Source organism: Equus caballus, chromosome 1 (genome assembly GCF_041296265.1).
Source record: "Equus caballus isolate H_3958 breed thoroughbred chromosome 1, TB-T2T, whole genome shotgun sequence".
Taxonomy (NCBI): domain Eukaryota; kingdom Metazoa; phylum Chordata; class Mammalia; order Perissodactyla; family Equidae; genus Equus; species Equus caballus.
Window position 1 is genome coordinate 133,246,313 of NC_091684.1, and position 25,042 is coordinate 133,271,354.

The 25,042-nt window shown below is 45.4% G+C and overlaps 1 protein-coding gene across 23 annotated transcripts in view; it reads right to left on the reverse strand.

Annotated features, from left to right (window-relative positions):
- Window positions 1–3,804: 3,804 nt before the first annotated feature.
- Window positions 3,805–25,042, reverse strand: part of NEO1 (neogenin 1) — a 247,657-nt gene continuing 226,419 nt past the window's right edge. For 12 of the 23 annotated variants that reach the window (XM_070233713.1, XM_070233755.1, XM_070233728.1 and 9 more), the window contains 7 exons: window positions 24,117–24,264; window positions 19,429–19,667; window positions 18,750–18,842; window positions 14,510–14,668; window positions 9,977–10,240; window positions 7,239–7,375; window positions 3,805–6,388 (listed from right to left, as the gene is read on the reverse strand). In XM_070233713.1, coding sequence (XP_070089814.1) covers window positions 6,305–6,388; window positions 7,239–7,375; window positions 9,977–10,240; window positions 14,510–14,668; window positions 18,750–18,842; window positions 19,429–19,667; window positions 24,117–24,264 — 1,124 coding nt within the window. In that variant the 3' untranslated portion in view covers window positions 3,805–6,304. Of the gene's footprint in view, window positions 6,389–7,238; window positions 7,376–9,976; window positions 10,241–14,509; window positions 14,669–15,700; window positions 15,939–18,749; window positions 18,843–19,428; window positions 19,668–24,116; window positions 24,265–25,042 lie in introns of those variants that run through there. The other 11 variants (XM_070233792.1, XM_070233767.1, XM_070233782.1 and 8 more) reach the window with 3 other exon arrangements.

Consider the following 25,042-nt stretch of genomic DNA (forward strand, 5'->3'; position numbering starts at 1 on the left):
ATCCCCCTCACCAGGCAAGTTCACTTAGTGAACACCTACGGTGTGCTAGGCACTGGGATGGAGAATCCAAAAACAAGCGTGATTGTTTTCCTTAAGGAGTTCAGCATATTGGAAGAGACAGAAATAGGAATAAGAATGTTCAGGGGTCAGGATGGTTAGGCTGGGTCTTTAAAGACGACTAGAAATTTACCAGGCAGAGGAAGCCAGTAGTGAGGGTAGCGGGTAGGGAGAGAATTTGAGGCAAAGGGGCCAGACATCGTGGTTCATCCTGTAAGTGCAGATTCCTCTCTATGGTAGGGCCGAATCTGAGTGAGAGGGTAGATCATGTGGCAGATAAAAGAGAAGAGGCAGACAGGGCCACCTGGACTCGATTCTGCAGGGCAGGTGATGCGGGAGCTATTGCAAGATGTTGAGCAGGGAGAGAGGCCAGGTTTGAGTTAGAAGAATCACCTCCATAGTTTTGTGGAGCCTGGAGGTGGCGGGAGAGGGGCCGGGGGGGGTGGGGTGGGTGAAGGGTGTGTCAATGAGGAATTTGTCCAATAGATGACAAAGATGAACCACTTTGGGGGACATTTGAGAGCTAGAGCTGCAGGATTTGCTGAGCAATGTGCCGTGGGGTTGAGGGAAGGGTTTAGAATGGCTCCCGGATTTCTCCTCTGGGAAACCAGTTCCACAGAAAGCAGGCTCATTAGACTCATTAATGAGGGGCAGGCACCCAGCACACACACCTACGATGGGGTGATGGCACTTTGCTCCAGGACATTGAGATGGAGGGAAATGTAAACGGATTGCAACCCAGACACCAGCTGAGGTCAGCCTGTATCTTAAAATCTGGATAAGGCTGATTGGATTCACGTTTCTTTCTTCTTGTTTTTTTTTTTTGAGGAATATTGGCCCTGAGCTCACATCCCTGACCCATCTTCCTCTACTTTATATGTGGGACGCCTAGCACAGCATGGCTTGCCAAGTGGTGCCATGTCCGCACCTGGGATCCGAACCGGTGAACCCTGGGCCACTGAAGTGGAACGTGTGCACTTAACCGCTGCACCACGGGGCCAGCCCCGAATTCTCAGGTTTAGATTGTTCTGGCTACTTCTGACTCTGAGCTGCTGCTTCTGGTGAACCACTGCCATTATGGTCACCCTCACCATGCCAGACTCATGGCCTGTCCTTCACCATGTTGGGCCAGATGCTGTCTTCTTTGTCGGGAGGAAGTAGTAATCACTTGAGGCCCTAAACACACAGCAGACATTATACAAGATTTGGGGTGTCGGAGGAAGTTTACGCCACAGAGGTGCAAAGAGCAAACAGTATTTAATTACCTCTCAGATCTTCTCATTTTAGAATATTCTTGTGGCATCTCAAGGCAGCCACTTCTCACTGGGGGTTCCTTCCCACCCTGCCCCTCATTCTCTAACAATCTCGTTGATTAAAACTGCTGCCAGTGCTACTGCCCCACTTCCCAATTATTTCAGAAAATTCCACATTCTTCTTACTCTACACTGCAGCAAGAGCTCCCTCTAACCCTTGTGAGCTCAGCTCTAGGCCCATCTTTTCATTTCCAAAACTCATCACGTTCCTAGTTGAGGAAAAGAGCATCTCAAGATGAACCTCATCCACTCTGCTTAGAGGGTAAATTTTGAATATCATTTGTATTTTTAGTTTTAAAATATCATTTTTGTTGTAGATTATAGTTTTAAATATTTTTTTCAACATGACACACTTTTAAAAGATTATGAGAAATGGAAAGTAGTATTTTCCTTCAATTACTGTCTCCCACCTCTGCCCCAGCCCCCTGGGAACTTCCTCCTTTGGTAGCTGGAAACCCAAGGTGAAGAGTCAGGCACTGTTGTCTGTGGCCCCTCTGTCTGTGCGCATGCGTTGGGCTGGCCACTCTTGGCTCCCTGGGTTTCCACTCCCTACCCGCTCCGCCATCAACTGGATGGCTTGCTCAGTGCTGTTCTCCAGTCTCTCCTGATGATAGCACACCCCTGGCAGGAAGGTGGCTGAAATTGAGAGGGGCTGATGGACTGGAGAAAGAAGGTGTTTTTTTTTCTTACAGAGCCTTGTTCAGAATGTTCATCTTAGAACCAATCTGGAGGACATCCTTGCCCTAGTTCCCAGCACCTAGTTGGTCATTGTGGCATCAGCATCATTTCTTATGACTCTGCCAGGCAGACAGGTCTTTGGCATCTTTTGAGTTCACCTCAGGACACCAAACGGCTGTGGCTGCTGGAATGGGAGGGTCCTGGCTCCAATAACACCAGGGACCTATTAGGATCCCTCCAGGGGAGGGGTGGGGTGTGTACAGGAAACCGACACTCTCCAGGCCATGAGTCCTCATGACTGTCTGTCCATCCACCCAAGAGACAAGCATCTGCTGTTGTCAGAAACTGCCCCTGGCATTAGGCATTGAGAGGAGTGAGAAATGATGATGTCCCCATCCAGTGCACAGTCCAGTGGAAAAAGATTCCGATAAATTACTGCAAATGTGCCAAGAGCGCCCCCTAGGGATGCAGAGGAGGGCCGACACGAGTGGGTTCTCTCCCAGGGCAGGAGTGGTGGTGGAGAGGGCATTTCATGTGCAGACTGAAAAGTGTTTCATGAGCAGCTTTCTGTGGCTAGAATCCTGGGTGCACAAGGCGATGTGAGTGTAGAACGGAGGCTGCAGCAGACTAGCACAGACTTCAGCGCTGGGAGCTCCAACTCCAGCCTGAGGCCAATGGGGCATCGCTAATGGGAATGATGGGACTGGGTCTCATAAAATACACTCGGCAGCAGAGATGAAGCCCTGTGGCCGACAGAGTAGTTAGTGCGGATGCTAGGCTTTGTATCCAGTCCTCACTCTTCCGCAAGTGCATGGAGGGCAGGGCCCATGGCTGTTGTGGTCACCACTATTGCAAGCCCAGACCCTGGTACACCTTGAGAGATCTTAGAGAGTTATAGACTGAATGTTGGCGACCCCCAAATTCATATTTTGAAATCCTAATCCCCAAGGTGGTGATATTTGAAGGTGGAGCCTCTGGGAGGTGATTAGGTCATGAGGGTGCAGCCCTCATGCATGGGATTAATGCCCTTATATGAGACCCCAGCAAGCTCTCTTGCCCCTTCTGTCATGGGAGGACACAGCCAGATGGCATCTGTGACCAGGAGGCAGGATCTCACCAGAAGCCAGATCTGCTGGTACCTTGAGCTTGGACTTCCCAGCCTCTAGAATGGTAAGGATTAAATGTCTGCTGTTTAAGCCCCCAGTTCGTGATATTTTTGTTACAGCAGCCCAAGCTGAGACAGCATGAACGCAGTCAGAAGGTGAGGCAGCCTGGGAAAGGTGGCACTCCTTGTAGACACGTGCTCCAGGCATCACACACCCATGAGAGCCGGGGTTGGGAGCAGAAGGCCCGGGGCTAGCGCTGGTGCTCAGCCTGTGCCAACACAGTGAGGTGCTGCCCGGGACGCCGCCACAGCAGGGACGTGGTCCGCATCCCCCTTCAGGAGCAGCTGCACTTTTCTGCTGGGGTCATTCGGCTCTTTCCGACAGGTATCGATGCCTCAGGCTGCTCAGTCCCTGAAGGGCAGCAGTGGTGGGTGAGGACAAGACAGGACTCATCTTTCTGGCTGGTGGACAACCCGACCACAGCCTGCGGCCTCCTGGCTCACCTGCCACCCCTCCCCAGGGCCCATGAGAACCCCTGCCTTTACGGTTGTGAGGGCAACGGTGAAGTCAACTTCAAGCCGCGAAACAGGGCACCCCAAAGTTCTGCTTTCTCAAGGAAAAAGGAAAATAACTCTTCCATCAGGCCAGCGTTTGATTGGATTAAAAAAAGTGTATTGGATTTCCAATACTAAATAAAAACATGAAATTGTTTTTTAAAAAGCCATAGAGTTTACAGCATCGACTACAGAAAAGGCCAAACAAGTGTGTACAGACTAGTCCCCAGCAGTCCTCCAGGCCCCCTCCAGCAGGCAACAAGGCAGCAGACACGTTCGTTCCACATCCTCCTGAAGGCAGCTGCCAAGCAGCAGCTCAACTAGACATTACGAGACACAATGGTTTAACTTCAAAAGTCACAGGCAAATGTAAGAAAATGTATTCAACTGTGAAAAGGTGCAATACAGAATAGCTTTCCTTTTTCTTAATTTAAAAAAATCCCAACTCTGAACAGTTATTTTATTTAAAAATAGGTCCTCCCCCCGCCCCAGTTCTGTGGCAGTGTCCAGGTACCAAGGCCCTGAGGTAACAGACGCGTCAGGGTTCATGGGAGGGAATGCCCTGAATACCAAGTGTGTTTCTTTGGGCAAAAGGTAAGCCAGGCTGGGGAATCTCGGCCTCCTGGCGTCCAGAGCGCACCGCGTGCCCTCGTCAGGATCAGTGTAAGTGCACTGGTTTTCGAGAATCCTGCCTGGCACTATCCTGTGAGCAGCTAGCACGGCAGCAGGAGTTCCAGCATTGCACTTTTCATTGCCTCCAAAGTAATAAATATAAAGAGCTCATCTTCTAGAAAAGCAAATGTGTGATAAGACCTAAAAAGGGGGAACCAACACATAAAGGCAAGCGAGGTGCCTGTGGGGCCGGGGCAGTGCTTAGGGCCCCCCAACCGGGGTCTCCGCAGCTGACCTCCTGTTGGCTGTGAACCAAAGCCCGATTTGCCTTCTGCACTGCCTTCCACACTCTCTTCTGGGGATGTGATGGGGAGCAGGGAAGATGCCTGAGGGTCAGTCCTGTCTCTTTTCATAACATTTTCTTAATATTAAAAAAGCCCACCTCAGCTCCTTACCTTTGTAAGAACACAAGAACTATATGCAAAGGCTTGTGTGTGTGGCGGGGCCTCTCAGCATACCTCAGAGACCTCCTGCCCCCATCCGTCCCCCTGTTCTAATCAGGGGCTGAGCTGGGCTGCTGGCAGGGAGGAGGGGCCAGCTGCCTCCTCTGTCCCTGTCCCCTGCTACTCAAAGAAGAATGTTCAGAAAGAAGGGGGAGCCTCCTGGGGGCTGCAGCCTCTGCCAGCCTCAGTCTTGCTAGTGCTTTTCCTAAGGGCTCTGGAACATGAAAGTCAGAGATGGCCTGGCTGAAGACAGGACCTAGAGAGAAGCAGGGAGTCCTATGTGGAAACAAAGGTCCTTCCTTAACTTCCAGCTTCCCCAATGGGAACAATGAAACAGCAGGAAAGTCTCCATCCTTTTCTTGGATTTCCCAGGATCGGGGTCAGGCTCCCTGTCCTGCATCACTCCTGCAACTGGCAACACAGCTCCTGGCTCCTCGGTGTGGTCATTCTTATCAGGACATGATCAAGACATCAGGCAGCTAAATCCTCGAACCCACCTATGCACAGAAAAATTTTTAACTAGATCCAAATGAAACTCCAGTTGCAACTTAGTGACAATAGAGACAGACATGCCGGGAACGGACAATAAGGAAGACGCTTCCATTCTCTGCAGGCTTCTGGAAGAAAGTACAATGACTGAAACATTCACAGGACCTCAGCAGCCCTTCCACTTCCCATTCCCAACCCCCCAGCCCTCCCCCACCCCCATACTGAAACTGCACAGAAAGCAACAAACAAGTCTTTCCAATGTTACATTTCATTCAAATAGATCTGTAATCTCACAGTGATGAGAGGAGAAAGTCAGGCCTTTAATAATTATAATAAAAAAATAATAAAAAAGCTTACAAACAGCAATGCAACATTTCCTCCCCCCTCAAAGTGATGGATTAACAGCTGGTAGAGGATGCAATGACTCAGAATTAAAAAATAAGAACAAAAACAAAAAACAAGCCAACCCTTGGAACAACCCACACTGTCAATGACTTTCCATATATAATTCAAACAAGCAGTCAAATATCAACCACTTGTGGGAACACCACGGACTTCCTTGGTTTTTGATAGCGTTTTTCTTTTGAAGGTAAAATAAAATAGGACACAAACAAAATCATACATAAATGCCAATGTCTACACTCCATAAAGGCGACGCAGTTGCAGCACGAAGACACAGCCTGATCACAAAGTGAAATGTAGGTTGCACTTCTTGCCTCTTCCCTGGACACATGATTTTGGCCCATGGTGCCCAGTCCTGCAGGGTTTTAGCAGGCAAAGGGAAGCTGCTTTGACACACGCTTCTTCCAGGCTGACCAGGAGAAGGCAGGTGGTCAGGCCTGGAGCCAGACCACGTTGGGGGCTGGCTGGTCTGCTTGCTCACTCTGTGTTCTCAAGTGCTGTCCTCTCGTACTCTGTACAACTCCTTCTTTTCAAGGCTAAGTCCCAAGACGTCTAGACTCAGGTCTGGAGTCATGTCCTGGCGAAGGTCGTCATGCTGTTGTGATGGCGTTTAGGTCCTTCATTAGTCCTTCCAGGTGGGCCATCTCTTTGGTCAGCTCATCTGGTTCATAGCTCTGTGGAAAAGAGAACACTGTGACTGGGCATGCCGAGGAGCCGTCCAGAAGGACAGCCCAGAGAGAGAAGTCAGAGTGTCAAGTGGTCAGTGGTAAACCTGCCCCAAAAGACTGGACTACCAAAACCCCGGCTGGCCCAGGAGAGTCAGAGATTGCAGGATGTGCCCAAGTCACTAAGATCCCAGGCCAGTAATCACTCATTTCTGTACACTGCAAAATGCCTTTCCCCCAACACATACTGCCAGGGTCAAATGTCCTCACAGGCAGAGGCCCTGCGGCCTGCCCCTGCTGGGTCTCCGTCACAGTCAACACAGGTGGTGTGTCCCCTGGATTTCCGGGCCCCAAGCTCTCCTCTTAGAGCCCCTGTACCTGGAGATGCAGAGGCAGACACATTTACTGGCATATGAGAGTGGAAGATCAAGCAGAGAACCCACTGTCTTTTATTTTGAGAGCAACCACTCAAGCACCTTCTCCTCTAGCATCCAGCTCAGAAGAGCTCATGAAGCAGAACCGAGGGGTGAAAGAACACACAGATGGTTCAAACCAAGACAAGACCAGACAGACAGGAGAGAACTAAAAGGAAGGCAGGCGGGTGGCTGGGGGATAAAAATTCTCTAGCTAATGTAACAAGCTAATCCAAGATACACCAGCGTAGGAATGGAGAAAGCAGATCACGTCCTCAGCACAGTTCCTGGCTCAGAGGAGAGGCTCAGTGCATGTCTGCTGAATGAATGAGTGACCTGCTTCACCCTTCTGGGCCAGCACAGACTATCAGTGTGATCAGCACTCTCTCGGGCTGTGGGACATGCACCTAGACATCCTGGCTGGGCTGATGGCCCCGTGAACTTACACTCTCAGAGTCTTCCAGCATTCTTGTGGTCTCCTGCACGTCAGGGGCACTGGGCACCACCACTGGCATAGGAGGCCGGCTCCTTCCTAACGTCCCGATGGAGGCTGTCTTCACCGAGTGGAGGTGATGGTTGAGAGCTGAGGGGAAAAGGGCACCATCAGGTGTGGGCCCGAGCCTGCTCCCCCCAGACCTCATGAAGGCACCTCAGGTCCAAACGCTGCTGCTGGGTGAGGGATGCACCCAGACCCAGTGCAGAGATCCTGTTCTGAAAAGGCACTGCTCTGAACAAAATGAAGAGGGAGAAAGTGGGGCATCTAACAGGCCAGAGAAAAGACTCCATTTGGTTTTAGAAAACTAACCTCCCAGTCCAGTGGTTCTCAAAGTGTGGTGGTTCATGGACCCCTTGCAGGATGTCTGGGAGGTCAAACTCTTCGTAATAATACCAAGGCATTTTCTGCCTTTGCACTGACGGTAAAAAGCAACAGTGGGTAAAACTGCTGGAGCCTTAGCCTAAATTAAGGCAGTGGCACCAAACCGTAAAGTCATTCACTGACACCACAGTTTTTAAAAAAGCCAGTTTAACTTAAGATCATCCTTAATGAGGGCCGGCCTGGTGGTCCAGCAGTAAGTTCGCACGTTCTACTTCTCGGCGGCCCGGGGTTCACCGGTTCGGATCCCAGGTGCGGACATGGCACCACTTGGCAAAAGCCAGGCTGTGGTAGGTGTCCCACATACAAAGCAGAGGAAGATGGGCACAGCTGTTAGTTCAGGGCCAGTCTTCCTCAGCAAAAAGAAGAGTGGCAGTAGTTAGCTCAGGGCTAATCTTCCTCAAAAAAAAAAAAAAGATCATCCTTAATGAAGTAGTAAAAATTATTTTATTAAATCTCGACCTGATTACACATCTTTTAAATAGTCTATGTGATAAAATGGAAAGTATGCATAAAATACTTCTGCTGTATACCAAAGTATGATGGCTGTCTTAAATAAAGGCATTTGTGATAATGTGGCTGTGAGCCAAACTGTCACTTTTATCATGGAACACCAATGCTGGTTCAAAGAAAGATAGACAAACTGGTTAATCAGACTTGAGTATTTGGCAGACATTTTCCAGAAAGTGAATGAAGTAAGCCAGACACTTCAAGGAAAGCAATGGACAGTATTTATTACCAAAGATAAAACTTAAGGTTCAAGTGAAAACTAGAATTTAAAAAAACTTGGCTCTGCCAAGCTTGAGAAGCTTCCCAATACTTACAGACTGTGGTGATATTAACGAATGCATTTGTAGATATCCTACAGTGAAATGTATCAACATGTGGAGGATCTGTATAACTTAGTGAACCAATATTTTCCAAATGACCAATGTGTGATGTTCGCTATGCATTCAAAGTACAAGACAGATGGCTTTTAATGGAACAGAGCATGAATAGTTCATGGATATGGTTTCTGATTCCATATTACAAACAAACCTATAAGAAACTACAACTTGTTGGGGCCAGCCCAGTGGTGCAGTGGTTAAGTGCATACGTTACACTTCGGCGTCCTGGGGTTTGCTGGTTCGGATCCCAGGTGCGGACCTATGCACCGCTCGGCAAGCCATGCTGTGGTAGCCGTCCCACAGATAAAGTAGAGGAAAATGGGCACGGCTGTTAGCTCAGGGCCAGTCTTCCTCAGCAAAAAGAGGAGGATTGGTGGCAGATATTAGCTCAGGGCTAATCTTCCTCAAAAAAAAGAAAAAAGAAACAAGAAACTACAACTTGTTGAGTTTTGTTGCAGTATCAAAAAATAATATCCATAGGTAACCGAAAAGGTTATAAAAATACTCTTCCCTTTACAACTACATATCTGTAAGGCCAGATTTTCTTCTTATAATTCAACCAAAACAATATATTGCAATAGACTGAGTGGAGAAGCAGGTATGAGAATCCAGCTGTCTTCTACTAAGCCAGACACGAAAGAGATTTGCAAAAATCTAACATAATGCCACTCTTTTCGCTATATATTTTGAAAAAGTTATTTTTCATAAAAATATGCTATTTATCTTAACATGATATATTTATTGGCATTTTTAAATGGACTAATAAAATAGTTTAAAAATTTCTGTTTTAATTTCTAACACAGTAAATATGGATAGGCATAACCCATTGAGGAAAAGCTTTTTCATGGCCTCAATAGCTTTTAGGAGGATAAGGGGGTCCTGAGACCAAAAAGCTTGAAAACCACTGACTTATGCTGAAACAAACCATCCTAACAGATAATAGTAAGGAAGAGCAGGGAAAAAGGACATGCCTTTGAGGTCAGGGACTCTTACTGAGCCGTGTGAACTCAGGGAACTGACTTCCCTTCCGCACGGTTCATTTTCTCGTCCTAAGGTTCCTCTTTGTTTCCAAGTCTTGGCCTCCCTGACCCTCCTCTAGCTTGTAGGAATCCTACGGAGTGAGGCTCTGGGAGGCTGGGCAGACTAGATCTGTTGTCCACTGGATTTGACCACCAAGGGTTCTGCACCCAACACAATTCAACAAGTCAGCCCTCACTCCCCACCAAATTCTTCTCTGGTTCATACGCATTCCCGAGGGAGGGAAGCTCATATACTCCCTGAGAGGGACAATGACACCCTGCTACTCTAAATTGCTGGGATAAGCTTGGAGAATATTTGCTTTGTTACTTTTCAAAGAAGAGGTGACTTCTGCCATAAGCCAGAGCCAAAGGGTCCCTCCAGTGGTGCCACTGTCCTCACTCACCTTGCTGGGACAGTAATGGTGTGCTTGGCAACGTGGGATCATAGGTGGGAGGACCTGGGGGTGGGATTGCCGGCACGGCGAAGCTCTTCAAGGGGTGGGAAGGGCGAACGTGAGCCGTAGGAAGACTCTGGCCTGAGTCTTCTTCTTGGGAACTGGCCAAGTAAGAAGAGCTGGTAGCACCTTCAGGATCCTGGTGATCAGTACAGCACGTTTGAGACGAGGAGGCAGGCATGGTGTCAGTGCTGGGGGTATTTCGAATGGATTCTACAGCAGGAAAGTCTAAACGTTAGCATTTCTTTCACCATGAAACAGACGCACATCCCAGGGCTCTGGCAACTTCTAAGGGCCCCTAAACCAGCTCAATAAGCACTCAGGATCAGTGCTAGTCCAAGGGAACATGGGTTAGCACCACTGCCAAGGCTAAGTAAGAATGGACTAATCTAAAAGAGTCCCAAACAATTTTGTCCATCAGCTGCTGGAATTTTTTCACCTAAATTTTTCACCTATCACTTTCAACTTTTTTTAGCTGTACTTTTTACAGCTAAGTGGTTACAATTTTACAGACAAAGTTCTCCTTGGTACTTACGACGGAGCACATATAAAGGTTTCTGAGACTACTGTCTATTAAGAAATAAATAAGTATAAAAGAAAATTAAAAACTTCACTCATTGATTGACAATCTTAGAGACTGGCCTTTCAGATACTATGTCTAGTCACCAAGGCTGGCTGGGTACCTGACAAGTACCAGCTCTGCGCATGACGCCTGGTGATTACTGCAGCAGAGGCAATGCCACAGGCCCTGCGTGCCCTCTGGGGACTGTGCATGGCCTCACCAGAGCAACAGCCCCACAGCTCAAGGGACAGCTGGACAACCCAACAGTCCAGGGGGCTGCAAACAGCTTTAGGATCATGCTATAGAAAGGGGGTTTGGGTCCAGAGAAAGAAGTGGGGCAGATCACCCTGAAGAAGGGGAAGACTCAGGAAGAACATGATAATCTCAAAATATGTGAAAAGAGGTCTGAGTTGTTCTGGAAGCAGCATGGTGGGGTAGGAAAAGCAATAGCTCTCAAGTCAGAGAGACCAGGACTTGAATCTTGGCAAACTAGCTCATGAACTTGGCCATCACCGAATCTCTCTGTTTCTTCACCTATAAAACAGGGAGAGTAACACATAATTCACTGAGGATTAACTGAGAAGATGTGTGAAGAGTGCTGAACACAGGGCTTGAATAAGTAGTGAGGGTCTTCTCTTTGTGAATTACTGAGTGCTCACCCTGAGCAGCCCTGTGCTAAGTGCTCTGCCTTCATCAGCCCTCTCAGTCCTCAAGGTCACTTGGAGACACTGGGAGGTTAAGCACTGGCCCAGGACTCAGAATGAGTACAGCAGGAACCTGAATCCCTGCCCTTGACTCCTAAGCCCATGTTCCGAACCACCACACTCTAGACTGCCCTTCCACGCCCATACCACCCACCCCAGACCCCGCAGGGGCAGAAGCAGCACCAAGGACCAGGGAGACCACATGAGGAAGACTTTTCCAACAGTGTAAGCTGGTGCAGACCACTATCCCCACCCTGAGAAGGGGCCTATGGGACACCAGCTCAGGGCAACAGGCTGCCCCAGGTAGCCTGAAGGAGGGCCTCCCCTGACTCCTAGAGGCCTCAACCTTAAAAAGGAAAATAAGCCCTTTTAAGTAGTGATACATGAGCAACCTGCAGAAATCCAACCTATTTCCCTGACTTTGTTGCTGAGGTAGGAATAAATCTGCTCCCTTGGGCTCTCAGGAGATAGGCCATGCCGGTCATGAGTGCTACCTCTGGGCTTAAAGGTCTTGGGTCCCAGGGATGAGGGATTCACCCACCCTACCAAGTGTCAAAAGCCTGGCTGTGATAACCCAACCAGACCTAGCTCACTTCTCACCCTCTCAAGGGGTGCACTGAGGGCCTCACTTCTTACACTTCCTCAAGCCTGCCGTCACCACAGCTGGGGAGCTGCTGGTCCCATTCTGAGTGACCCTGGCCAGGTGAAAGCTGGTCATGGAGGGCAGCAGGGAGTAGGGGAGAGAAAGCAGGCTCTAGCCTGGACCACATTAGCCTGCACTGGCACACAGTAGGTCAGCTCCAGGCACACAGGCCTCCTGGGCTACCTCAATTGCCTTAATCTGATGTATAAGCTTCCGAGGGCCAAAGAAATGTGAAAAAGGAAAACAGAGTTGCCTACATGAGTAAGAACTCTGGCCTGCTGGCACGGACTAGGGCCACCCTGTACAACTCCAGGGGGCACCAGGCACACCTTGTTTTCTGTGAAGGGTGTGCCCTGAAATTGTGCAACATAACTGGCCCACAAGGAAAACAATGCTGTAACTAAAATTCCTACTTTAGTTGAGGGGCCTCCTTCCTGACTGATTTACCTCTTGGAGTTAAGACACACTAAGTTCACATTGGCCAAGGGGCTTGGACAAGTGGAAGTGCTCTTCCTACATCAAGTGGTGGAGACACAGTAAATGCTCTTAGAGAAAGGACTGCCATGCCTAGCCCACTTGGACAGGGCTTGTGGCAACCCTGAGCTCAAGAAACACAGGAAATATAATAGTAAGATGACTTTGATCAATTCTAGACACTTGCTCTACATTTCAAATCCATCTTCAGTGACTCTATCACTAGGTTTTACCTTCTTCTATCGCTCTGGTCATTAAAGCAAGGAACCCTTCAGTAATGCAAATCGTTACTTTTCCCTTGCTCCACTTTCTGCCTAGTCCATACATAAGGGAACTTTCACCAACACCAGACCATGTGGATGAAGGCTGGGTGGGAGCTGCCATGCTTCTTGTCAACTCTCAGATGCCTGCTAGCCCAGGAGGAAGGGGAAGGCGGCTGATCTGATTGGGAAGAGCCTGCCACGCACTCAGACAGGCCCGCATCCTAGTGGGGGAGATTCTTCTGCCCTAAAAATGGAGAAACACGGGGTCAGCCCTGCGGCCGAGTGGTTAAGTTTGCGCACTTCGCTTTGGCGGTGTGGGGTTTTGCCAGTTTGGATCCTGGGGGCGGACATGGCACCGCTCATCAGGCCATGCTGTGGCGGCGTCCCACATAGCACAACGCGAGGCACTCACAACTAAAATATACAACTATGTACTGGGGGGCTTTGGGGAGAAGAAAAAAAAAAAGATTGGTAACAGATGTTAGCTCAGGTGCCAATCTTTAAAAAAAAAAGGTGGGGGGGAGAAACAGGGGCAGGACACAAAAACTGCTTTCTGCAAGCAGGTCTGGACAGCTGCTTTCTCGTCCCTGTTCTATGTGAGACTGTTTGTGAGGTACACTGGTGCTCCACATGGCCTTCTGGAGACAGTCTTTCCCTAAAGGCAGGACCCTCAGCCTGGATTTGGAGGGAGATGGTAGGAAGGCCAATTTTAGACATGAGTTCAAGCAGCATTCTCCAAACCAAATAAAGGTTTGGGAGTAAACAACTTTGGGAGTTACCAGGCATCCCTTAATACAGCTTTGATCGTCATTTGATGTTTTAGGTATGTTTATAATTGATCAAAACTTAAAGGAGAAGGGGATATTACTGGCAACCCAAACTTCTAGCATCAAGTTCTGAGGTTCTTTTAAAATGGAATTCACTTGAAATTCCCTTATTTCCCAGAAGCACCAAAACTTAGTTCTACTAGTAAAATCATAACTATTAACAGACAGGTTTCAAATGATGGAAAAAGAGTATGTAGTATATATGAGAACTTATTAGATTTGCACCTTAAAACCGAGAGGATGGTAATTAATTTTCAATTAATGAGGAACAATAGTATTTTGTTCCATTTACTGTTCCCTCACCTTCACTATTTCCTCCTTAAAACTGTTTTGATAATGTTGTTTCTTAAGATTTCCAAATAGGGATATGTTTATCTGGCAATGTATTTCTTTAAATACAATACAGATTGTTAGGCTGATTTCCTAGCTCTTTTTTAGAGATGATCTATGCCTGTGCGGCCCTTTTTAATTTCAACAATCCACTAGACAACCTGAGGTTTACAACATGTACAAACTCAACATGGCCACTGGCCCTGCTGCCTCTGGATGTTGCTTTTACTTTGGTCCATGGCAGAAGCATGTATGTGAGACCAGCATAAGAAGTACCTTATGGCCGCCCAACATTAGTGTGACTGTAGGGCAAAGGCTACCTCTAGGGTCTGAAAATCCCCCAGAATGTGTTTTCCTTTCAAATTGGAGGATTAAAAAAATAAACAAAGTGAAAATATGACTGAATTAAGATGTAAGTTGATGGAACAAGATGTGGTTATGTGATTAGAACTACTGTGGTTTTACTAAAAGGTCACCTTACACTGAGCACTTCAAACTTTGGGAGAAAAATGGGGTAAATTTTACAGAAACAAATTTGAGTCAGTAACAGAAATGTTATGATAAATAACAACACTGAGAAAAATTCCAAATCCTTCTAAGCAGGGCAAGTCCTTCCCCATTTCAGCTTGCCAACTCTTTAAGAATGCTTTCCATATGGGGCTCGATCCTCATCTCTCACCTGTGGAATTGGCCCTGTCTGAAAGGGACATGGATGTGCCAATGGGCCATGGGCTGCCCGGGTGGTAGAGATGACTGCGAGCTGGAGAAGCGAGGCTGCTGGAGTGGAAATGATGGTGAGGGTTATCGAGGGAATGGATGGGATGGGCACTAATCACAGCTGTGAATGAACACAAGACAGAAAAATGCTTAACATGCTTGCACAGACACACACAAACCACAGTTCAAGTGCAAAGCTATCCCCCCTCCCCCTCCCATACAGTACCACCACTCCCTTGGCTTTTTGGTGGCAGCTGGCTGGATTTGGACAGCTAGCCATGGATTTTACTTTTGTTTTAAAAAATCAACAAATGCCTACCCATGCATGTATATATATATGTGTATGTGTATGTATGTATATATATATATATATATACCCACACACACACACACAGAAAAAAAAAGTCTGAGGAATATATATCAAAAAGTTAACAGTGATATTTTGTGGAGAAGAGTAGTCAGGATTTAAAAAAATTTTCCTTTTGGTTTATCTGTATTTCGAATTCTTCTACAACAAACATGGATTACATGAGTTATTAAAACTATCTATTTGAATATGTAACAAAACATAAATCCATAAGCAAACAAATGATGGTTTAGGTTTCTATTATTTTTTCTCCTGCTGAAAAGATAGAAGTCCCTTCTCCTTTGAATATATTCCTAATTCATTCTGCCTTTTTTTACTTGTTGAATGAGGCATGCAGTAGGTATTGAGGCTGAATGAATGATTCGCTGTTTAATCAGTCTTCATATCTTAAAAGGAATGCAAAGGAAATTGAACTCTTATGGTCCAAACCAGTACTAAATGCATGTGACACAGGCCCATGGCAGCATCTCTTACTACTTCCAGTCTGGGAGCCCAGCCACATCCATTCACATTTTAAAATATAAATGGATCTTTCCTAATTGCCTTTTTGCTTCCCACACTGGCTAAGGAATTCAATTTGCTGCATTTAGCCAATGAATCCAACTTTCCACACAGATATTTCATATACAGATTTCTATACGAAGACAAAGTACTTCTTTAATGAGGCTTCATTATCAACCCCAGAGATGGAAACAAACAAAATCAGAAGCCCAGTTTGGGAATAAACTTTTCTTAGGTACTCCCTTAGAATAGTTGTAGAAACAGAATGCTTAAGATCAAGATAACCAGCTTTAAACTCCACAAATAGACGATGTTGACTAGGAATGCAGGGGATTTTTTTCTTTAAGCAATGGCTTCATGAACTTTGTGATAAAACTTAATTAGCCTTTGGAATGTATTAAAACGTCTTTTGTCACCAAGGATCTCCCTAGGTTTTTGTGGGGCCACTCACCATTACTTTGGTGAAGAAAAATCCCAGTGAATAAAACAGATGCCTTTACTCTCCAGCTATCTCCTGTCCTGGCTACGAGAAAACAAGCAGGCAGCACAACCAACCAGGGACCCCAGAGCACCGCTGCCCACCCTCCTCAGGCCTGAGGAACCAGACAGTGGCTCTCCCTGCTCTCAGGGACCAGAAGGCTCTGGTGGTCCTTTGGAGTAAAAGCCAACTTGAAGAAGCCGGCTGAGGAGGGTTCTCAGGGCAGAGTGGAGACAGCCTCTCCTCGAGGGGAAGACAGTGGTTTTCAGAAGTGGGGTGCTTCAGAATCAGTGTCTTCCAGAATTGAGGCTAGGGTGAGGGGAATAACCTCCTGATTTTTACCTAGGAAAAAAGCATTCTAGGTATAGAGGACTCTCACAAAAGAGAACCAAAATTAGGGGCTGGCCCCGTGGCCGAGTGGTTAAGTTCGCGCGCTCCGCTGCAGGTGGCCCAGTGTTTCGTCGGTTCGAATCCTGGGCGCGGACATGGCACTGCTCATCAGACCACGCTGAGGCAGCGTCCCACATGCCACAACTAGAGGAACCCACAACGAAGAATACACAACTATGTACCGGGGGGCTTTGGGGAGAAAAAGGAAAAAATAAAATCTTTAAAAAAAAAAAAAAAAGAAAACCAAAATTGACTTTCTCTTTTAAAAGATATTTCCAGTTTTTGAAAATTTAGTACCTAATAAAAACAATGTGAAAGTGCCTGCCTAGAATACAGCTGGCGATCGTTAGCTGTTAGCTGAATCAGAACCTGATGCTGCTGTGCAAGGCCCTGGACTGAACCTCCTCCCGACATCAGCATGCCCTTCCTGGGACTGCTCAGCCATTTAAGGCCAGGGAAGGTGGATGGTGGATAGAAGCTTCAGGGAATCCAGACTCATGAAAAAGGACTGTACCCACGTGAGAAAAGAATATCTCAAAACCTGAAGATCACAAGTATATCCAAGCACCTGGTTCAGATTCCTGAATTAGAAATTCTACTCACCCACCCAACTGTTGAGGCACAAATTAAATAATATTGTATATGCATGCATACTCCTTCCCCACCACCAAAAAAAAAAGAAAAAAAAGGAATGATATCAACTGGTACAACATATCTTTTCTCCTTAACATATTTAAAAGTAACAAATTTAGGAATAGGGATATCAAATTTTACAAGTTTTAAAAATAAGCCAGTTCAGGTAAGCACTAACGTCATACAAAAAAAACAAATAAGCAGTCAAGCTACCATCTTCTTATAAATCAAAAGCAACTGGAATGGATTACTTTACTCTTTTCGGACATTTATGTTTTTAAACCTGGGGACCCTGCCCAGGGCACCTCTTATAAGAGGGAAGCCATGGTTCTTCCCTGCATGGTTCCAAGTACAGCCTCTTTTTTCATCACTGACCCTAACCAAAAACTACTTTGTGCAGAAATGACCTATTAATGAATTGGTCCTCACTCTTTTAAAGATGATTTTTAGAATCTAGTGCCTATGTGTTTGTGCACAGTGAGTGAGTATGACAGCATGTGTGTGTGCAGACATTTACACACTTGGGGTTTCCACCAGTTTCCAACTATAGGGTGCCATGATGCACTTCTCTGTGTGTAGAATATCTGCGATTATTTAAATCTCTGTCACTTGTTGACAGAGAGATGGCTGAGAGTTCTGAAACGGGACCTCTTTTAAGAAATGAATAAAAAATTCAAAACACATTTAGGTTAAATAGAAAAGTGATCTTTCAGGATCTGACAAATTCACGATTTGAATCTAGGTATCTGACACCATTAAGGCTTACTAGCCTACTGTTCGGCTTAGAGCAAATACTTCAAGATCAAATAGTTTTTTACACTTGATATTGGTATGGCTTCTTATCACTCTAGGATGGTACTGAGGACCCTCAACTGGAAGCCCCACTGTGCCAGCTAGTCCGAAAGGCTTCCTACCTTGAAAACAGTAAGAGGGGAGAAGACACAGTAGTTTGAAAAAAAGAATTGGTTTATCTCATTGCCTTTTGGTTTTTAATCATGATATTTAATTTATTTTGAATTTTAAATATTATTAAATATTAAATATTATCAAAGTAAGGCATGGGTCAAATAAGGTTGAAAAATATTGCTTTAAAAACTCCATGCTGTCCAGGGGCTGGCCCCGTGGCCGAGTGGTTAAGTTCGCGCGCTCCGCTGCAGGCGGCCCAGTGTTTCGTTAGTTTGAATCCTGGGCGCGGACATGGCACTGCTCATCAGACCACGCTGAGGCAGCGTCCCACATGCCACAACTAGAAGAACCCACAACGAAGAATACACAACTATGTACCGGGGGGGCTTTGGGGAGAAAAAGGAAAAAAAAAAAAATGCAGGGGAAAAGGAATAAAAGAATAGATCTTTAAAAAAAAAAAAAAAACAAAAAAAAACCTCCACGCTGTCCACCTAAAACTCCTCTAAAATATAGTCTATTTAATTAAAAAGAAATCCCATAGGTGCCTATCAACACTGAGTATGTGTCAGGAAACCTAAGGCACACCGTGACATCTGCCCGTCCTCAGCATCAGCCTGGAGGGAGGCTTCCCCACCCCCTCCCCGAGATGCCATGCATTTCTAGGGATATTGGTTATTTCCATATTCTCGGGAGACTGGGGAAATTGGCTTTTTAGCTTATTTACCCTAAAATTAAAGAAGCTAGTTTCAAGAATAATATTAATTGCAAATTACGGCAACTGTTTGATACTTCCTCCCTCAAGGCACCAAAGCTTTGGTGCATTATCTTTTGTGTTAGATCAAATGAAGTCAAAGAGATCATTCATAATTATTCCCCACATAACTGGATAGACAGGCAGCACTAGGGAAAAGAGAAACTTTTACTTACGCTGGGGTGGCTGGGAGTCAAAGGGCATCATCATTTTTGGTCTCATTCCTCGCCTTCCAGCCAGTGTAGACATGCTGTCCTCTGATTCATGCCCTAGACATCAAATATGGAGTCGGTTACAAGCTTGCATCCTAGGCCACTGAGCAGGCTCAGCAGTAAAACATTTCTATTAGGGAATTCAAGACTCACAAACAACATAAGAGGGGCAAGGGGTTTCTGAGGAAGTGAAATAAAGAGGAAAATGACCATCAGAGTATTACAGGAGTCCCTGTTGAGAGTCAATGCAGTTGGCACAATGCTGCCTACCACATTTCAGTGCAGTGTCTCTAAGTAAGAGCATCCAGACCGAGAACATTCTGAACACCACGATGAGACCTGCACTCCAACTGAAGGGAGAGATGAAATGCACAGACATGGGCTCGGTTATCCCAAATGCTTGAGTATCAAGTTGGTGAAGCATGATGGGAGACCTAGAAGATCTAGAAGGCTGTCTCATCTGGGAACAGAAACCTCTCCCCCATAACAAGCTAGCTATTCTTCATTAGATGGTGACCAAACCCCATAACACACCCATCTTTAAACCTAACCTCGCATAGGAAGCACCAAATTAAGGCAACCTTATAAAATGGAAAATGAGTGAAACGAAAATAATCTCCCAACATTTGGGAAAAACCTGCACCTCTGTATGAATTCCGCCTCTGATGGATGTTGCTGTCCATGGAATTGTCAACCGGTGTGATATCTTGAGAGTTACGAGGAATTGGAGTATCAGTCATGATGGGGTTTGGGTCTGGAGACTTATCGATGGGTTTTAGCTCCAGTCTCTCATGATGGATCCAGAGGTCTGGGGGTTTGACATCTTTGGAGTTCCCTTTGTACTTGTGGGAGCCATTCACTGATTTGCAAGCAGCTCGTTTCCTAGGCACAAAATTAAGGGGATTTTTTAAAGCAACTCTTTTGAACATATTTGGTAACGGTTCAATGATTAAAACTGCCATTCTGAGAGACGCTTGAAACAAAGGCAGAAACTAAAAACAAACAAACAAAAAAGAAAAACAAGAGGCAAACAATTTACTCTTGCAAACAGTAAATTTATCTCTGATCTGTCCACATATATTTAGAGATACATACAAGGGCATATTTGAATATTGTCTTGTGACTTTTTTTTGAGTATCAAAAAATTAGACAGCATTTTTAAATCAAATAATCTCTAAAGCAGAAGGTTCTTCCACAAGTTTCCAATCAATAGAAAAAGGACAATATTAACTAGAAATCTAACAATGGAGTAGAGGTAGAGTCTGTGGCTTATAAGGAGGGAGGGAAAAACATTTTAGGTAACCCAAACTAAGACTAGCAACTGGGTAAAGTCAAGAATGGGGATGACAGTGTCTACTTGTCTGTGCCTTAGTTTCTCCACTAAATCACTCACTCACTCAATAAGCACTTATTAGGTATCTACTGTATGTCAGACCCTGTGCAGGACTGCTGAGCTTTCAGCACTTCTGGTCAAGCGAGGAAGATAGACACTGAATTATGTCTGAGCTTAATGAAATGCCAAGCGTTACAGCCGCCTCTTAATAGTTGGACATAAGGTGGACACAAAAAATATGGAGGAAGAAGTGATGTTTAAGCTAAGACCTAGGGGGGCAGGGCAGAAGGTGCATTCCAGGTGGTGAAATCAGCTTACATGAAAGCCGTGAAGCAGAGAGTAACAGCAGCTTGGTGTATTAGCGAGATTATAAGAAGTCCTGGGTGGTGGGAGCATAGTGAACCACGGGGAGGATGGAATGAAATGATGCTGGGAAGGTAGTCAGGGATCAGATCATAAAGGGCTTTCAGAGCCATACCAAGAGTCTGAACTTCCTTCTATGAGTAACAAGAAACCACTAAATGGTTTTAAGAAGGAGAGTAAGGAGATCAATTTTGAGTTAAAAATTCACACCAACTGTGGTATGAAGAATAGATTTAAGGGGTAGGGGACAGAACAGGAAGACCAGCTGGGAATAATCTTAGCTATGATCGATGGTGGCCCAGGACAGTGTGAATGGAGGAAAAGAGGCAGATTTGACAGTTATTTAGGAGCCAGAAATGACAAGACTTGGTGAATAAATGATGTGGGGTGGGGTAGAAATAAAGAAGCAAGAGAAATAAAGGATACCGCCATGGGTTGTGGCTTAAGTCATATGCCAACACTGGGAATAATGAGTTAGAAGCAATTTTGACAGAAAAGATTATAAATTCTGTTGTGGACACGCAGAGCACCTCTGAGACATTCAAGAGGAAATGCAGAAGCGGCAAGTAGGTGTGCAAGTCTGCGACTCAGAAGAGAAAGGCCTTGGCTAGTGATAGAAATATGGGAGTAGCTGGAATGCAGATCATAAATGAAGCCGTGGGTGTAGATATGACCTGAGGAGAGTACAGAAGGAGAAGAGAATAACTCTAGGACAAGGCCCTGAGGAGTGTCTGTATTTGATGGCTGGGTGGATAGGAGTGAAAAAGAGCACACAATCATGGAATAAAAGAGAAGAGAAAGTTTCAAGAAGGAAGGGTAGTTGACTGTGTGAAATGTTGTTGACAGACTGAGTAAGATGAGGACTGAAAAGTTTCCTTTGGTTTTAGTAATATGGAGGTCATTGGTGATCTCAGCAAAAGCAATTCTGATGAAGCGTAGGGGCAGAATTCAGATTAGAAAGGACTGCAGCATGAGCAGGTAGTGAAGGAATGGACAAGTGAGTGTAGACAAGTATTCAAGAATTCTGTGGTGAAGGGAAAGACAGAGATTTGTAAGCAGCCAGTGGTAAGGATCCTGCAGTAGAGGAAGGGTTACCATTATAATTCTCTCTCAAGATGGAAGAAGTCTGAGCACACTTAAAAGCTGAAGGGACAGAGCCAACAGAGAGTGAGAGGTCAGCTCTGCTGGAGAGGGATAAAAGCAAGTACAAGGTCTTAGAAAGAGAGGAGACACATGGAGAACTGGCTTCAGACAGGAGGAAGGAGGAGAAAAGATTACTCCCAGTGTAGGAAGGTTTCTAGGTTTGATGGTGGTATGCAGCGGTAGTTCTCACCTGTGGAGAGTGAGGGCCGTAGAGGAGTGTGCTGGGAAACAGTGAGGGGCTAGACTCTAAATGCTCTGTCAACCTGGAGGTTGTAAGAGTCTGTAAACAGCTACAACTAAAATGAGAGGTACTCCTGGTATTAGAGAGGAAAGAGTACTCTGAAAAGCTCACCTATATTTTCCAGTGGTCACTGGAACACTTGGAAAGCAGGTCACTGAGGGAGGAGGAGGGGAAAACCCTGTGAAGACTTGATACAATTCTTTTAAACAAAACGACACAAATCTCTAGAACTCCAGCTTCAAATACAGAGTTCAGAGTCTATTACCAGCTCCTACCTCTCAATCTGAAGACTAAGTGCTTTACTTTTTATTTACTTTGAATTTTAAATCCCCCAAAGCACTAAGGAGTTCTGTCATTTTGTTTTTTCAGATTCTTTTAAATAAAGATCTCAAGATTTCTAAAACTAGACATAAAGTCAAGTTCACAAAAATAGATAAATGTGAAATGTCACAGAAAGAAGCTTGTAGAAAAGCTCTAGAGTAGGAAAAAAATGTAATCTTTGAGGCTTTTAAGAGAAACAGTTTTCTATAACCAAAAGCAGATGGGGAGAGCTATAGGAGGCAGGAATCAGGAGGCTTATAAGGGGCCCCCTTCTCTCGGAAAAGTGATGCAATGCAAGCTATGGAAAGTTATTTTATTTGAGAAAAGAAAGAAAGATGCAACACATCACATATCCTACAGAAAATGACATAAGGCCATTACTAGCAGCAGTTACAGGGTAGCTGTACTTGTCCTCTACACTGAAAACAAATTTATTGTTATCAAATACATACATCCTCACCTTGGGGAGACCAAGTCTGATGGATAATCACAAACATAGACATGAGTTTCTCTTTCTCTCTTATGGAGCAATACCTCCATCTTATGATCTTTTAGGATATTGCAACCAAAGTCGTTTTATTACCCATACTGTATTTTTGCCATTGGGGTAACTCAGGAATCTCCTTTTTTATGGTATCTGTCTCACTGGCCAGATACATGAGTTCAATGTGATCCAGGGTCAAAGATCCCCTCAAGTTCAGGAGTGTGGGCTGTTATCAAGCACTACATGACTGAGTCACCTTGCAATCTGCTCTAGACAATTCGCCAGGAGCCTCAAAAGCCCAGAGGAATTCAGGGCTAGTAGCTATCTGACCTTTCTGTGAATTTGACATGCTGACTATAAATGATCGTTTCTTATTCATTAAATCAACACCTCTTCCCACCGACCCCCTACCCACCCCCTGCCAGCCCCAACCTCAACTTCCACACTTGGTAGCACTTCTTTAAAAGTATTCTTAAACCTAGATTTAGAATAAGAGGCTTATGGTCTTCTTCCATCTCAGCTGGCATTTGTGCCATGAAATAGCTTATAAGAACGTTCACAAATCCTCGTGCATCTGGTTCACTGTGTGTTTGTCATAGACAGTACTCCAAACAGGTTACCAGCAAGGTCAGACATTGTCCACTTTCCTCTTCACATCTATTCTCCACTTGGCTCTATGACTTGAGAGGTTGAGTTTAATGAATTATATCTACTTGGCAACCCTGGCCTGGCTTCTAGTCAGGTTTGGTCAGTAGAAGGCACAGGCAAGGGGCTGGCCCAGTGGTGCAGCAGTTAAGTTCACACGTTCCACTGCTTGGCGGCCCGGGGGTTCACCCGTTCGGATCCCGGGTGTGGACATGGCACCACTTGGCAAAAGCCATGCTGTGGTAGGCGTCCCACGTATAAAGTAGAGGAAGATGGGCATGGATGTTAGCTCAGGGCTAATCTTCCTCAAAAAAAAAAAAGAAGGCACAGGCGAGAGACTGGAGATAGAAGGTGTTTTTTCTCCTGCCCCCTCCCCTGCTTGGCTAGAGGGTAGCAACAGCTACATTCCTACCACCACACACAGCCCCTTTCAGAAACCCTCATCTGCTGCTTCAGATCTCTGAAAGCAGCTCTCTTACCCTTTCAGGCCTAAGGGGGACAGTGGCCTATCACTTCTCTGGCCCTTGAAAATCCCTACCTTGTTTCCCTAACCCCACCCAGGACTTTGTAAATGGTCCCTTCATTGAACTCTCTTTCACCCCATTTGAGCATGCCACCTCTATCCTGCCAGGACTCTGACTGATACACATTTCTAAGAGGAACCATTTTGCATTGCCTTTAAAAATATTTAAAACATTGCGTTTTATGTTTTAACTCCATGTACAGTTCCAAAGACAGAAGTCACACAGAAGCAAAAGAATAGATACCACAAGTCTACAGGCTGTATTTGGGGCTCCTTACTTTTTCTGGTGAGAGGTGGTGCGCCTGGTGCAAAAGACAGCGATGATCACGACCACCACAATGGTGATGACGCCAACCGAGACGATAATGACCAGTAGCATATTACTGTCTAGAGGAGAGGTGGGGCTTCCATGAGGGCTGTTACTGCCTGGACAGGGAAAACGGTACATTCGTTAGTGATAGAGAATTCTAAAAATGCATACTATCAGCCTACAGAACCTTCACGTGAGTAGAGATATTTCACGTGAGCTTCTTTATAACACTCAACACTGTGCCTTGTATAAAAGTGTCTCATGAACACGGCTGTCTCCTCTAGATTACGAAATCTAGAGTGAGTTTCTGCCCTATGTACAGTTCTCAGCATAGTGCCTTGCACAAAGCTGGTGTTCAGTAAAAGCTTCTCAAATTATACTCAACATTATACTTGAACAAATAAAGGGTCTGCCCCTCTGGCATCTTATGTTACACAGAAATTCATCTTGCAAAGCATCATTTGTAAATCATTCAGTTTTTTGACTTTCAAAACTGCTTTAAAAATGTACATTCATAGAAAGCAAAAGTTTTTTCCAACATATAGATGTCTGAGATCACAAAAAATTACTTGAAACATGAAGTCTCTCTGTTTTTATAAATACATAGTCTATAGAGAGTTAATTCTCTTCTTCAGTTTCAGGAAAAAGTAGGTCTATAGATATGCATTCATTTGACAAATATTTACCACGTGGTTACCATGTGCCAGGCATTGTTCTAAGTACTAGGACGTAACAGTGAGCAACAAAGATATAAATGTTGGGGTGGGGGCAGACAATAAACAAATATGAAATTAATCAGTAGTAAGTGCTACAAAAAAAAAATGAGGGGATATGATACAGAGTGGCTGGGTTGGCTATTTCAGATTGAGTGGTTGAAAAAAGCTGCTCTGGGGA